General features: G+C 44.7%; 1 protein-coding gene across 3 annotated transcripts in view; it reads left to right on the forward strand.

Annotated features, from left to right (window-relative positions):
- Positions 1 to 3,678: 3,678 nt before the first annotated feature.
- Snx9 (sorting nexin 9) overlaps positions 3,679 to 16,467 on the forward strand; it is a 78,459-nt gene continuing 65,670 nt past the window's right edge. Inside the window, exon 1 of one of the 3 annotated variants that reach the window (XM_035440425.1) lies at positions 3,679 to 3,897. In XM_035440425.1, the coding sequence (XP_035296316.1) occupies positions 3,694 to 3,897 (204 nt within the window). In that variant the 5' untranslated portion in view covers positions 3,679 to 3,693. Of the gene's footprint in view, positions 3,898 to 4,202; positions 4,444 to 5,827; positions 5,966 to 16,467 lie in introns of those variants that run through there. The other 2 variants (XM_027401065.2, XM_035440426.1) reach the window with 2 other exon arrangements.

A 16,467-nucleotide genomic window follows, 5' to 3' on the forward strand; every position in this document is an offset into this window, starting at 1 on the left:
GGCTCCATGTCTTCTGATTGTATGAATTGCTATGAACACGGTAACAGAAATTTCTCTTTGGATATGTGCTCAGAAATGACATTATTGGATCGTATAGCTGTTCTATTGTTGTTTTATTTATTTTTTTGAGTAATCCCCAAATTGATAACTGCTTATCAATTCTCCATGGTTAAATCTAAAAAGAAAATCAGGAATACAGAAATCATTCACATGGTATGCTAGTGTCTTGTCACAGTTACCAACACCTAAAATAATAAAAAGGGGAAAGACTCATTTTGAATCATGGTTTCAGTCCGAGGTCAGTTGGCACATTGCTGTTGTCTCTGTGATAAGGTCAAACGTCATCGTCAGATGGACATGATAGATCACAACTGTTCACCTGTGGTGGCCAGGAAGCAGACACCATACAACCTTGCTTTTTTCCCCCTTGTGCTGATATGGTGAACATTCCTAAGACCCACCTGCCATCTGACTTTCTACAAGATATGTGGCAAGCACCAGCCCCACAAAGTGACCACCACTTCAAGAAAGGCAAGCATGCTTTGTATGTCCAGGGAATACACAGTGTTCTGACAGGAAACAGTGGCTGTGGTGGGCCGACTAAGCCCATTTTCCACAAAGGACTCAAACTGCTGACTGTGCTGAGACCTGAGTGTGAGCCCATCTGCAGATCTGAAAGGATGCTTCCTACTCTGAGATATGAGCACTGTGACTTCCAGGCGGTGAGAAGAGAAAGTGACAAGAGGTCCAGCTCTCAGCTGGTTTTGTTATGAGGGGAAAAAAAAAATCATGAGCTGTTATTCAAAAACAAAAGCAAAGAAAATATAATCTACAACAACATGCTTTGGTGATCTACTTCTTTCAACTAGGCCCCACTTCTAGAAAATTTTACTGCATAATAATTAAATTACGGATCCTTCAATAGATTAATCCATTCGTTAGTTTAGCTAAGCATTCTCATGATCTAATCACCTCTCTTACAACAGGATATGAAGCCTTTAATGCATGAGCCTGGGGGAGACACTTCCTATTTAACAGGTGGGAGAAGCTGAAACTTGATGCCTGAGCCGTTTGAACTTACAAACAGGTTTCTAGAGAGCCTGTCTTCCAAGGTGTGACACTTGAACTTTGTACCTTCCCATCAAAACATGCATGTGGAATTGTTGCAAAGAGGTATATCCAGCCTTTCCACTTGAAAGAATATTTCTAGTGTTCCTTGTGTTCAAATGTTGGCATCTTACACAGCAGTGGTTTTTATTTATTTATTCCTTAAAAAATTTTAAAACAACTTTTTCCTTGTTTACCAAGTAAAAAAGTAAATTAAAAAACTTTTTACGCTGGGTGGTGGTGGCACACGCCTTTAATCCCAACACTCTGGAGGCAGAGGCAGGCAGTTCTCTGTGAGTTCAAGGCCACCCTGGTCTACAGAGTGAGTTCCAGGACAGCTGTCTTAAAAACAAATAAACATAAAATTTGAATTTAAAATGGGGCTGGAGAGATGTCAGTAGTTAAGAATACTGACTGCTCTTCCAGGGGTGCAGGTTCATTTCACACAAATGATGACTTACAACCATCTGTATCACTAGTCCCAGGGGGCCAATGACTCCTTGGCACTTATACAAATTAAATATTTTTTAATATATAAACTCATGCTTTAAAATAATTTCTTAGCATGGCTAATAGTATTGGGTTAAACTTTCCAGGATTTTCTGGACTTGTACCTCTTATTTCTATGTTCTTCACACAAATGGATTGTACTGTACACAATGTTCTTTTTCATCTTTGGCAATATTCAAACTACTGTTTGCCTTTGGTGATGGATGGATACCAGACTCCCTATGAGCATAAATTCTGAAAATGTTCAAGTCCACTTACAGATGTCATAGTGTTCGCATAGAACTGTTCTGAATCCTCCCATGTATTTTGAACTACGTATGGTGCAAATGGTAGATAAATTGCTGTTATTTTGTTTAGAAAATAATGCATGAAAAAGAGGTCTGTACATGATCAGTGCAGATACAATTTTTCTTTTCAGATAGTTCCAGTCTGAGACTGTCTGAATTCAGGGATGTGTGAAGATAAAGGAGTGATTGTCTTATCAATTTATGAACCTCCAAGAACTTAATTTGTATAAATTTGCCTTATTTATCGGGACAGTCCTATTAACAAGTATATAGGTGTTTTCTAGTTTGTCTTAAAATGCTTTGGTAATGTCTTTGCTAACTTGCCCAAGTCTGACAGGATGCATTCCTAGAAGTTGCTGGGCCCAAGGCTGTAGTTACTTCCAATTTTGTATTCCCAACTCAGGTTAAGTTATTTGAGCCATCCTTTGTTCATCATTGTAAGTAATTAGATAATAACTTTCTCAAAGGGCTAAGTGAGATGGAGGCTTCAAGTCTAGTATGCAGAAAGAAGGCTCTCAATGACTTTCCTTGTCCTGTGCTTAGAAAGACAAGTCTGGGCTGCCCAGATGGCTCAGCTGATAAAGGCACCTGCTGCCAAATGTGACCACTTCAGTTTGATCTCCAGGACCCACATGGCAGAAGAAAAGAATGGACTCCTACCAGTTGTCCTCTGAGCTAACTCCACACGTGCTATATGTATGTACCCACCCATGCCCAGTGTGTGTGTGTGTGTGTGTGTGTGTGTGTGTGTGTGTGTGTGTGTGTGTGTGTTAGTTGTTTCACTGCTGTGATAAAACACCATGAAAACCAACTTGATGAGGAAAGGGTTTATTTTGCTTACCCTTCCACATCACAGTTTCCATCTAGGAAGGAAATGAGGGCAGTAACTCAAGGCAGGAACCTGGAGGCAGGAACTGATGCAGGGGCTGTGGAGAGGGGTGCTGATTACTGGCTTGCTCCCCAAGACTTGCTGAGTCTGCTTTCTTATGTCCGCCGGGACACCTGCCCAGATGCGGTACTTGTCTTTCATCAATCAAGGAAATGTACCACAGGCTTGCCTGAAGGCCAATCTGGAGGAGCTTTTCTTTCAAGTGAGATTCCCCCTTCCAAAATGACTCTACCCTTTGTCAAATTGACATAACTAGCCAGCACTACACATACACATAACACACACACACACACACACACACACACACACACACACACACACACACTCGCTCACTTAAGAATATAACCGTGGCTGACTATAGCATTGACCATGAGTTCAATATACACACATTCACAGAAAACTCTATAGTACCACCTAAACACTATTATTGGCTGTAACTACCTAACTCTCTGGGGAGTCAAAAATTTTTTTTTTCCAGCGCTGGGTGGCAAACCCAAGGGCTCATACATATTTGTCTTTCATTCTTCAACCCCCAGACCAAGAAGCTACAAATCTGACAGTGAATTTAAATAACAACTTCCTGAGGTAATAGAATCGACTTTATTTACCTAGAATATGTATCCTTAATAAAAAATATAATGTATTAAACTATTGCAACAACTAAGGCAAATCTTGCAGGGGCGACTTTTGTGAAAAATCTCATTGCTCAATTTATGTCACCCGTTTATTAATAAAATCCATATAGAATCAACTGTGGACAAACTACTCTGAATTAAAGACGTTATACTTTGGACTTCTCTTTCAACTTAAGGAGACCGGTTGTTCCCTCAAACCTCTGAGGCTTTTTTTTTTTTTTTTTTTTTTTTAATGCTCCAAAGGGCAGAAGTGGGTCATCTCAGAATGGAGTCCCTAAGCGTCCAGGCCAAGAAGCCCAGGCCAGACCTCAGCCTTGGGGAAACTCCATGTAGGAGGCAGGATCTCCCAGCCCGGGAGCAGGAAGCCATTGCTCGGCCCGGGCTGGCTGTCTATGTGGCACTCGCGGTCGTCAGCCCCCAAGCACCCCGACCCCTCCGCAGCAGCCCCGCCGAGGCCCGGGGATCCCAGGCAGGTAGCTCGGGCCCGGACTCGTCCAGAGTCGTCGTCCTCCTTCTCCTCCCGCAGGCAGCGAGCCGGGCCCGAGGCTCAGTGCCGCACCCCGCGAACGGCTCAGCCGGGACCAGGCCGCTCGCAAGCTGCTCGCCTGACTCCGCAGCCGCTGCTCCCGCCGTGGGCCCCGCACACAGGGCCTGGGGCGACGGGGTCGGGGCGGAGGCCTGGGCGGGCGAGGAGGCCGGGCTGCGGCCGAGGCCCCAGGCGCGCTTCCGCCGGCCGCGCCGCGCACGCCGCGGTCCATGGGAGGCTTGGCCGGCGGGGGCGGGGGCCGCGCAGCCGGGGACTTTCAGGAACTGCAGGCGCGGGCGGCGGGAGTCGCCGAGCCGCGGGGGCCGGAGCGCCGAGAGCAAGGCTGAGATCGAGCGCCGCGCCGTGCCCGACCGCAGCCGCCAGCCGCAGCCGAACCCGTCCTCCCCGCCCGGCTAGGGCCGAAGCTCCGCGGCGCGGGACACCAGCCGGCCCACCGGGGCCCGGGAACCGCCCGCCATGGCCACCAAGGTGAGGGGCGCGCGCAGGCCGGACCGGCCGTTCGGCCCCGCGGCGGGAGGCGGAGGGAGGCCGAAGAGCCCCGGCGGTCGCTCACGAGTCGGTCCCCGCCTCCCGGGCCGCCGCCGCGGGCACCGAAGCGGAGGAGCGCTGGGGACGGGTTCCCGGGGAGGCGGCTTTGCAAAGTTTGCACCTGAGCTGAGCCGGGCGCCCGGGATGGAAAGTTCCCGCGGCCCCAGAGCCGCGGGTCTCTCGGAGGCTGTCGCAGGTCGCCTGCCTGCCTGCCTCCTCCTCCAGACCGCGGCCCCGCGCACGAGGGGGCCGAGCCGGGCGGGGAGGACGCTGCAGCCTCCCGGAGCCGGGAGCCGCGCTCCGCGCCCTCTGCCTTCAAGTCTCTCATTTTTTCGTTTTGTTTTTGCTGTCTTTTCGGTTTGAATGGGACGTTTTCGGAGTGAATAAAGTATCAAGAGGGAAATGACTGTGCTTTTAGACTACGTGGTTGCTCGCAGAAGAAAAACAACAAAAAGGGCCAAGGCCCGAAATGCTTAGTGGAACTTTGGTTCCTGCTTGGTCAATGGCCAGGAGTCTTGGCTTGCTTATGTTAGTTATGTTACTGTTTGTGAAATTAGCAGTCCGTTTTTGCTGTCTGAGTCTGCATAAATTCGTTTCCCTGGTTCCCTTTTCTTATGTGATGTCAGTAGTGACTTGGGCATGAAACAGCCACTGGGAGAAGCCTGAGCCTTGGAAATGAGGAGCTCGGGTGGGGAGAAGCACCGTAGGTGAACCCCTGATGATCTGTGATGTGTGGGTAGTACATTAACTTGTTTTGATTATGTCACACATCAGCATATCTTCCCACATTTATTTTTCAAATATCTAAGCCACTCTGGGTTGATGAAAACTTTTTAAGGTGGGGGTTTATGGAAGGATAATTTAGAAAAATGTTGAGGAGTTTGAAAGATCAGAAAGAAGTGCCTGATATCCCTTAGTCTCTTGAAGTTGGTGCTCAGATAAATTGCGTGTTCTGAATCTGTTTAGGTGGTGTGTTTATACAGAAATGAAGCTTCTCCAGGGAACCCGCTACTGTTGCTGTTGGAATAATTGCCTTGTTAGTATATCTGGGCTGTGTTGTTGCTTGGTTTTATTAGACATGAACCAACTGGCCATCTCTTTAACATACTGATTTTGTGACCACCTTGTTGGAAATAAGTCATAATTCAAGCAAAAGATTTTCTAAGGAAATTTGATTTTGAGGTTTCTTGCCAAACGTTTCAGAAATTGCAAATCCAGTTACATCGTTATCTTGCAGCCTTGACAGTGGTTTGTGACATAAACCCTGTTCAGTAGGGGTCAGTTTGTAACCCCCCCCCCCTCGAGGCAGGCATGCCGACTTTGGCTTAGCAGCTAATGCATGCTTAATGAAGTTTATTTCCCGGTGAAGCTTGGACTTAACGTTTCCAGTGAAGAACACAGGCATCATTGTACTGAAGTAGGGTTGCCTGTGACCTCATTGAACACGAGTCTCTCAGCCTATGTAAGCATTTCCTAGTTGGTTATCTGCTTCTCTGGAGGCAAATTCCAGCTCTCCTGGCCCTTGTTGCCCTTCCCTACTTTGCAATCACAGTTTCTGGTGGCGTGCATTCCCACGTGGACTGGATGACAGACCATTGCTGTCTGAAGAAGGGCTGGCCGGGGAGCCCTCATTAGAAGGGAACCCTGCTGCAGTTTTCTGGCTATCCTATTCCCAGATGTCAAACCAAAGCCCCATTTTTCAGTTGTTTCTAGATAGCAAAGTTGTCGTCCTTGGTTATCCCAGCCCCAATACACACCCCTCTCTTTCCTACAGCTGAACAGTTGGATTTTTCTCTTTCTGCCCTTTCATCATGGAGGAAGGTGGTCAGATGTACTTAGTAATGATGATGGACTATTAATAATGTTTTAAGTCCAAGTGGTACTCGGGCTTTTGCTGGAAGAGCTAAGTGTTGGGAGGTAAATGTTTCATCTGGACCTTTGAGGAGGTAGTGCTGGGATTGCCATAGTATTTACCAGAAAAGCAGATTCTCTGCAGATACAGTTTCCGTCTTCATTGTTCTTAATGCACGTATCTCTGAAGTCCCATTATTTCTTAAATTATTTATTTTATTTATGTGTATGGGTGTTTTGTTCACATGTACATCTGTGTACCACATGCATTCCTGGTGCCCAGGGAGGTTAGAAGAGGCCACTGGATCTCCTGGAACTGGAGTTAACAGTTGTGAGCTTCCATGTGGGTGCTGGGAACTGAATCCTGTTCCTCCGGAAGAGAGCAGGCAGTGCTTGTAGCCACTGGGCCGTCTCTCTAATTGTCCTGAATCTTATGACTTTTCAGAGCTCTTGGTAGAGTCATAATAGAAAAAAAAAAGAGATCTTGTAGAATAACTTTAGTTGGGCAGTTCTTCATTGCGAAGGACAGATAATCAGTGACTGTACATTTTAAAGGGATGGTCCTGGTTTTGTTTCTCATCTCGGTAGCATGCTGAACTCTGCTTAGGTGAGCACACTGCTTAGAGAGCAGTCATGTCTCATTTAACAAATACAGCGACAGGCCGTAGGAGCGCTTCTGTCTTGACATCTGTTAGATGTCTCCTGAGATTATGCTCTGACATAATCCTGCAGTGAATTTGAGTAAACATTAGCTCACTTCAAAGATCAAGTCTTGAGAATTTTTTATGTCAAAATGAACATAAAATAATGAATGTCAATTAGCCTATATCCATATGATTAGCTGTAAGTTCCATACCAAATTAATCTTTGCTAATTGATTTGGATCCCTTTGTGCTTACATGGTCCCCTGGAATAATAAAATTTACCTCCCCTTCCAACTTCACTTTTCAGACCCAGTACCTGACATTACACATATGTGTTAATGCAGCTTTTGGTTGAATTGAGTGAGTGTGGAACATTAGAGGTCTGGGTAGATGAGACTCTTCACTGGACTATATCCATAAGGACAGTTTAGAAAACAACCTTGCAGTCTCTCTAAGCAAAAACCTCTTTATTTGAATAATAGAAATCCTACCTGAAGAGTCTTAAGAATTATAGCTGAGGGGCTGTGTGGTGATATTTTGTTATGATCTAATAAAGCTTGCAGAGCTAAGCCACTAGTTAGCCACACACCTAAGCCACTAGTTAGACAGTGGCTAACTAGTTAGACAGGCAGTGGTGGCTACACCTTTAATCCCAGCACTCGGGAGACAGAGGCAAATAGATCTCTGTGAGTTCAAGACCACCCTGAACTACATGAGAGTGAAACAGAGCTCACACCTTTAACTCCAGCACTAGAGAGGACTAGAAGGCAGGGGCCCAGTGCAGTACAGTGTGCAGTCTGAGGTTTGGTGGAGAGCATTGCAGTCTATAGTCACGCTGAGGACAGGATCGACCCCTTTTGGTCTGAGCCTTGGTAGAGTTAAGGACTCTGTAGTGGCTTGGCTGCTTTGCTTTTTCAGTTTTTCGGTTTTTTTTTTTTTTTTTTTTTTTTTCAGTTTGAACCCCAATGTCTTTCTTTGGGTTTTTATTAATCATGCTACAGGACTGAGATTGGTGTAGTTGGTGAAGTGCACATGCATGGGGACCTGGGTTCCAGAATCCTAATTAAAAAAGAAGAAAAGAAAGCCAAGAGCTCACACCTGTAGTTAGAGCACTGGGAAGACCTCACTGGCCAGCCAGTATGACTCAGTCAGTGAGCTCCAGGCAGTTAGACAGTCTCAAAATAAGATGGAGAACAAGAAAGGCAACCTATGTGACCTCTGTCCTCCTGGCCTCCACACATACATGGACATGTACACACATGTATGCATGCACGTGTACATGCACACACACAAGACTTTTTTTGTAGTTGTTTTGTTTTGACACAGGGTCTCACTATGTAGCCCTTACTGGCCTGGAACTTGCTCTATAGACCAAGTTACACTCCCATAGATTGCAGGCCTCTGTGTCTGAGTGCTGGGATAGCAGGCATATGCCACCATAGCTAGCTGATTTGTATAATTTTTAAAATGGTGTAGGAGATGCTTCCTAATTATTGTCTTGTAATGGTATTTTATGTCTTAAATATCTGTGTATGTGCAGTCAGAGAAAGATTCTGTAAGGATAGAAATGAAATAATTTTTAGTAAAGGAGGAAGAGATTAGAAAGTGTAATAGTTTTGCAAACACTGGTTTTTTTGTTTGTTTTTTTTTACTGTGTTTTGCATTTATATTGATCATCTGAAAATTAAATAACAGCTTGGCTTTAACTGCTTAAAACTTGGTAGCTCTTAACAGAGTGTAGCAGTCCCTCTGGAATCTTAGTTCTGGGGACATAGAGACATGAGGATCTAAGTTTGAGGCCTGTCTGGGTGTGAGACTGTGTCAAGAAAGCCCTGACGTGGTTTGTATGCTGTTCCTTCCTGTGTGCCTTCTCTGTGCACGTGAGGTCTTAGCCCAGAGCATCACTTCCTAGAAGCCTCCCATGTCGGTCATCTCCTGGTACAGGGTCCTGCCATCCTTCCCAGCTGCCAATTTTGTGTGCATCCGTAACTGGTGCTGCCTCCTAAGATGCTGTGGCCCCTGGAGGCTGGAGTTGTGTTTGCTCATCTTTGTGTCCCCAGCATCAGTTTGGAAGAGCACAATGATGGTCTACTGACACAGTGACCCATACATTATAACTTATTAAAGCTATAGTTAATCTCCAACTCTAAGTTAGCAACTCTTTTTAAAAGTATACATGCACAATGCAAAAAATTATACCTGCAACTTAGGTATTAGTAATGTTTTGAAATACAATGGATCTACTCATGAATATGTAAAAAAATTGATTGTTAGTGTGTTACCATGGCTGGAACCAGCCTCACACTTTGAGACTTCAAAGGGTAGTTAGTTTCTAACCTGTGAGTTGTCAGCATTATGCTTAAGATTTCCCCATTGTCTTTTGGTTGGCTATTTCTCATTTGAAAGTGTTATTCAAGGAATCTCATTGATAACTGGTACTGTAGCTAGAAATTTGTTGAGACTAAGCTTATACTTAGGAAGCAATTTGGCCATGTGTTTTCTGTGTGCAGAAAGGGTCTATTAGTTCTCTGTATGTATGTAGTTAGTGAGTGTCCATTAGGCTGAACTTGTTAAATATGCTGTTCACATAGCCTTACTGATTTATATTCTGTAGTTGGTGGAAATCCTAAAATGGGCTGTTGCAGGAGAGGGGATAAAAAGATTATCAGAGCCAGAGGACAGGAAGCCCGCTGTGATGTGCTGTCTTCTAGACACTATAGGAAGCCTTACCCAAACATTTCAGTAATGTGGTTGCCCAAACAGCCTGCATAATGACCACACCAGACAGCATACCAATGGGGATGGAAATTCATTGGGCCCCACCCACAGGGAAGAGTTTCCCAGCCATTCAGTGGCTGCTGAGGGAGGGTGAGTCAGGGCTAGGCCTCTTCGGGGACAAGAAAGACCCTTGACAGGTTACCCAGGCTCAAGTGGTCAGCTCTAAACACAGGCATGTGTGAGCAGCAGTGAGTGTACTCAGGTGTCATAGAAGGAGAGTTCTGAATCAGAGTGGGTGGGTTGGAGAGAGAATGGAGGGAGGAATGGAACTTATAAATACAGCATGCTTATGTATGAAGTTCTAAAATTTATAAAACAAAACAAATATAAAACAAAAGAATAAATAATTTCTCTAAGTTTAATAGTCTCAGGTGATAAAACTTCTGTTTTCAAGAAGCCACCCTCTATTGCTAGTGTTGCAGTTTTTTTCCCTTAACTATGTTTTTCACTGTTAATCTGACCTCATTGGCCTTCATTTCATAAGCACTGGTTGAATTTTATTTCATTTTTATATATTTATTTATTTGGTTTTTCGGACGGGGGCGGGGGTGTGTGTTCTTTCTTGTGTAGCCCTGGAACTCGCTCTGTAGACTAGGCTGGCCTCAAGCTCACAGAGATCCATCTGCCTCTGCCTCCCTAGTGCTGGGATTAAAGCCGTGTGCCACCACCACCTGGTGAGCTTTATCTTTTGATCCAAGCTATCTTTGTAGCTAGGAATTTTTATCTGTCCCTGTTTATGTTTTGTGATTATTTACCTGTTCCTGGCAACCATTTTACAGGCTGATTTAGGGTTTACCAGCTCTCAGGGTTTTGGAAGCTCTACCTGCCTCTCCCAATCCCTAGCTTTTGGGGGGGCTTGTGTTATATGTCTCTTTCTCTCCAAGTGAAGAACGTTAGTCTATTAATGTTTCTAAGTTAAAGTCTGAATATCATACTTTCTGAATTTAAAAATGACCTAAGAGATATATAACTGTAGTAAATGTCCTAGTGCAATCGGTTGTTACTTAGTATTAAAAAAGAAAATAAATTAGACATTTTCATTGTATAGAGTTAATGATGATTTAGATGTACCATTGTCCCCTAACTTCAGTTTTTGTTTTTGTTTTGTTTTGTTTTGTTTTGTTTTTTGAGACATGGTTTCTCTGTGGCTTTGGAGGCTGTCTTGGAACTAGCTCTTGCAGACCAGACTAGTCTCGAACTCTCAGAAATCCACCTGCCTCTGCCTCCCAAGTGCTGGGATTAAAGGCGTGCGCCACCAATGCCCCGCCTTTTCTTATATCTCAGTCCTTTGCCTGTGCCTCTGGAGTGATGGGATTAAAGAAAGGTGTGTACCACCACTTCCAGCTTCACCCTTTCTTGGGGCAGTTGGGGTTCCCACTAAAGCAGCATTTTGTTGATAACTTGGTCATTTATGAAATGCATTTCCCTGTCCATTAAAGATGGCAGGCGCTCTAGGCATGAGTGGTGACAGAGCTGTTCTCAGCACAGTGAACCTGTCATTGCTCAGCTTCCAGGGGCACTGAGAGGCCATTGGCTACAGTTGTTTTTTAACACTCTTGCCTGTGCCAGTTGTCAAGACCCTGTCATCTTCACCATTCGGAAGTCCACTGTAGTGTCAGTGTGGGTTATATGCATAGCTTGGGACTTGGGAGGGCCTGGGTTGTGATCTAGTTTCAGAAGTTCTATTTGGCTCAACTTAAATCTATGTGTTTATTCCTTAGTCTCTGATTGGTTGCTCATCTTTTCAGTTTTTGATTGGTTGAGTCTGATAACAGAAGTCACTGTCCTGCTCATCCTCCCTCGTGGTGCTTTGTTTTCTCATATGTTTTGCTATTTTATTTTTTTCTTGGAACTTGATCTGAGTGAATTCTGGTTGTTACACTAAGATTGTGTTTCTCGGGCAGAATCTGTTTATCCCAATGCCCTGGGATCACCTTGTCCTTGGAGTCATCACCTCTTTGCTTGTTCCATCCACGTTTTTCCAGCTGCAGACAGCACAGATGTGGGCCTCAGATCTTGAGGGGTTCCCCCCTTCCCTGCTCCACACCTGTGGCAGGCCATTTCCTTGCTGTCCCCTTCTCCCTTTTCTTCTTACTGGGATCCTTCACAGCCTTAGCTTGTCACTGTCAGTTTTTCTCCCTTACCTCCCTGACTCCATTCGGCTTACACGCAGCCCAGCCAGGGTTTGGTGGACACAGGGTGGGCTCCTGCTCAGTGTCTGTGTTTCTCTCAGGGGTCTCTGTGTCTGCTCCCTTCTGGAGTTTTCTAGAGCCTTTCCCATGTGCTGACTCGGCAGTGTGTCTTCAGGCCATGTGATTGAATACTCTTCCCTTGAAAATTTTATTGCACTTTGTTGTTCCAGTCTGGTAGTGACTTAGCTTGCCATGCCTGCTAGAATAAAAGCCAAACCCAAGTACCCTGGGAGCACTCTGGAAAGTGAAGTCAATGGAACATGTGTACAGCTGTATAAATCTCATCTTTGGGGATGTTTGTGTGAGCATTTGGGTGAAAATATAGTCACCACCAAGCTTTCAAATTTGTACACTGTATGCATTTCACAACTTCCCAATTGGTATTTCTTTTCTCAAGGTCATTAAAACCATGGTGTTTTTACCCTTCTTACTCATTTTAGACATTATAAATATGGTATTTAGGGATGCTAGGTCTCTTGACCCAGTCTTTCTAACTTATTCTTAATATCTGAACATTTAGCTGTAGAGCATGTATTACCTGAAGAGGCAGCACTCACAGAGACCTCTTTCTCTACCTCTGGATGAGAGAGTAGCCTTCAGTAACGTGGTGTGCTGGAACTGAGGGCTCATTTAAAGTGCTCTTTAATAGTGTCCTTCCTCCAGGACAGATAGTGCATTTCAGAGAAGGCACAAGTGTCTAGTCTCCTAGTCAGAGTCTAAAATTTTATGCAGGATTTGTCATATTAGGCCACTTCTAGGAGCCAGTGAAGAACATGTGGTGGACAGATAGTCTAATGTCCTGGCTCATTCCCAGTTCCCTATGGACAAGGACATGGTGTTTAGGAATGGTTAAAGTTAGTTCTCTTTTTGCTTGCCACATAAGCAGTTTCCTTAAAATGCTTGGTATGTTTATATCCTATGCTTGGTTTGCAGTACTTAGAACTTACTCTTTAGGGAAAGGGTTCTTTTCTCAGCCAGTGGGGTTTTCAAATCTTTGAGTCATTATTTATAGGCCATATACGATACTGTTATTCAAAAGTGTATAATGTTACAGTAATACACAGACTCACAGATACTTTTTTTTTTATTTTATTTTTTTGAGACAAGGTTTCTCTGTGTGATTGGATGTGCTGGAACTCACTCTGTAGACCAGGCTGGCCTGGAACTCATAGAAATCTGCCTGCCTCTGCCTCCCATGTGCTGCGATTAAAGGCGTGCACCACCATCACCCTGCACAAATACTCTTAGTTTCTTTTTCTGTTGCGATGATAAAATGCCTTGACAAAAGCAAGTCAAGATTTATTTCAGCTCACAGTTCAAGGGTACAGTTCATCCTAACAGCAGAGTCAAAGCTGCAGGAACTTGAAGCAGATGGTTATATGCCATCTGTAATTGTGAAGTAGAGAGAGATGAGTGCCTGTGCAGCTTTTCTCTTTTCTATACAATCCTAGAACCCAGCCTAGGAAGTGGTGCCACCCACAGTGGGCAGGTCTTCCTACCTATCAAGATAACCCCTCACAGGCACACCCAAAGGCTAACCTTAACCAAGGTAATTTCCCATAGGTGTGTCAGGAGACTTGTCTCCTGGCTGATTCTAGATCCTGCCAAGTTGACGATGAACACAAACCATCACAAATACTAATGACCCCGTAATACCTTTCGGTGTTAAGTGTTTCTCGGCGAATTGTGCTTTCCCATAATGCTGTTGCATGAGGGGCAGTGTACGCATGGAATGAATTTTGAGGTTGCTACTTCCTCTGTAGTAATTGTAGCCATGTCATAAAAATTCATTTGGATTGAGATTTCTATTGAATTTTGTGTTTAGGAAAAAAAAGAATTCATGTCTTGAGAATGCAGTAATCGTGTGTCTTAGTAGAGCAGTGGCAGACTACCTTAGAGACAGGAGCCTGGGTTCTGGTCCCAGATGAGTCTGGTTAGCATGCTACAGAAAGTGCTGCAAGCTCACTTCCCTCCTGCAAAGTGTACAGAATGGAGTGGATTTGGGGGTACATTTTGCACAATCCAGATGGGCAAAATAAAGAAATATATTGATAAGTAAAACTCCTTTTCTATAAAAATGTACAACAGATTTTGTTCCCCTTGCACCAGGAAAGGTGAACTATAATCTGTCCAGCCCCAGGGTTGATCATAACCTGGGGGTGAAGGTCTTTACATTCGAGGTACCCACAGCTGGCCTTGAGAGTAAGACCCTGTCTTGCCTTCCAATCCTCTCAACCCTCCACGGGCTTGCTCTTTAGTTTGTACTCCTTAAGCTGAGAAGTTCTGTCCATCTTCCCTCCTTTAGAGAGGACAAGGGAGCCATTTGCTGGCTCCATGCTGTGTGAGGTGCAGATCTCTGCATGGCTCGATGCTTCTGTCCTGGCGCAGGAAAGAGCTGTGCACTAGTTGTTCATTTGGGGCATAGACCCAGTTGTAGGTTTGCCTCTCCAGGTCTCACCATTGTGTTTGGACATTGCCTGTTCTCCACTGTCTTTGGAGGTAGCCTCAGCTGCATTTTCCAGCCTGTGGGAATTTCAGGAGGAGGCAGAAAGAAGGGCTTTGTGCTCTCTTGCAGGATTCCCACAGGTGTTTTCTGTCTAGGTTTAGAAGCTTTAGACTCCCAAACTAGAAAGACTGCTTTATGACATCTTGCAAGATTTGTGGCCCTGATGGTTTGGGTTGAAAAAAAGAAGAGGGTGGGGAAGGGGAGGAAGAGGAGGAGAAGGAAGCAGCAGCAGCCACTTAAAGATGGAAAGCAACGTTACCAAAGTATTATCTTTACCAATTGATCCCAAAAACTAAAGGAAAATTTCCCCTGTGGGCTCACCAATGTATCTGGCTTTATAGTGAAAAATGGTTGTTATGATTGGGTTGTGGTCTTTCATAGTATTACAAACAGAGAACACAACACAGGATCCATACACCTGACCAGAGAACTACAAGTTGTTGTTGAGTCTAGTGTAGTCCTAGCATTTGGGTTGTAGAGGGAGGGAGATCAGAAGTTCAAGGTCATCCATTACTAAGTAGCAAGTTCCTGGCCAGCCTTGTCCCCAGTACCTTTCTTTATATGCAGAGCAGAGCCATGTACTGAGTCCACAGAAAATCACATGGTCTTGTGGTCATTCATGCTGTTTTGTTCTTTCAGTAGTTTCATCGCTTACTTATTGGGCCAAAGACTTGAAATGTGAGGGAAATAGCATCTAAGAAAATAATTTTTCAAACCACTTTCCTCAGGGGGCTGGAAAGATGGCTCATCAGTTAAGAGTGCTGACTGTTCTTCCAGAGGACCTGGGTTCAATCCCCAGCAAGCACATGGCAGCTCACAACTGTCTGTAACTCTAGTTTTGGGGATCTGACTCCCTCACACAGACACACATGCAGGCAAAACACAAAATACTAATAAATAAAATAAAATCCCTGCCCCCAGGACTTTCTCCCAAGGAAGAGGTGGCCAGAGAATGAGAAGGAGGGGCTGAAGGGAGGAGTTAGTGCATGTGGTAAGAGGTGGGTATGTATCACACAGCATGAGATATGGTGGTCAGTGATGTCCCACAGGAAGGTGACAGAGACCTGAAGGAAGGAGTGGTCCTGTCATTCAGAACTCTGAGGAAAGGTACTGTCTTCAGTGTGCATGCGTGGCCAGTGCCTGCTTAAGTGCAGAATTGTCCATGGGCCAAGCAAATCAGTAGGGAGCTATAGGCAATGCCTGATGCGTTGCATTGATTTGGCAATGTGAAACCATCGGAGAGTTTTCACCATGCCCCAATTACTGGCTCCTTTGCTTCTTCTTGAGCTTGCCTTTGTTGGTCGTGCTGTGTTCACTTTGATACCGGGTTGAACTCTTTAATTCCTTCTTAAAGCTTAATTGATCGTATCTGGTACACACTGCTGCAAGTAAGCAGTTCAGTAAGCTGCAGAAGAGCCGGAGGACCATCCTATTACACCTTGTGTATCTGATTAGTAGTTAAAAGAGTCTTGAAGTAAATAGGAATATATCCAGTAGTTGAATCTAAAAGGCAGAAGCTGTCACTTCCTGGAATGTGGATGTGTGTAGCCCATCGGACCCTTTGGCCTACAGCCGGGTTGTCCGTCACCCTGACCTCACTGGTGTCCACCCAGATAAGAAGGAAGCAGTTTCCACACAGGCAGCACACGCATGGTCTGTTAGGCTTGGCTGCATTCCTCTCCTGATGAGTGTTGCTGTGGCTGGTGTCTGCTCTGACTCCTGAAGCCTCCAGTCTTGAACAGAGCAGGGTAGGAAGCAGCTGGGGTACCAAGAACTGGGTCAGAATCTTCCTCAGGCCTTAGAGAATGACATCACCCTGGTTTAGGATCTTGAGATCAAGGAATCTTTGTTCTTCAGTCAGTGATTTGTTGGAAGTGTATTAATGGAGTTGTTACTATATTATCCAAACATTTTGGCATATTTTAGTTTTTTTTTTAATTGTAGCTATTTGTAAACATTTCAAACATAGACCAAAGTAGAAAGATATAGTGAA

The sequence above is a fragment of the Cricetulus griseus genome, chromosome 2 (assembly GCF_003668045.3).
Source record: "Cricetulus griseus strain 17A/GY chromosome 2, alternate assembly CriGri-PICRH-1.0, whole genome shotgun sequence".
NCBI lineage: Eukaryota > Metazoa > Chordata > Mammalia > Rodentia > Cricetidae > Cricetulus > Cricetulus griseus.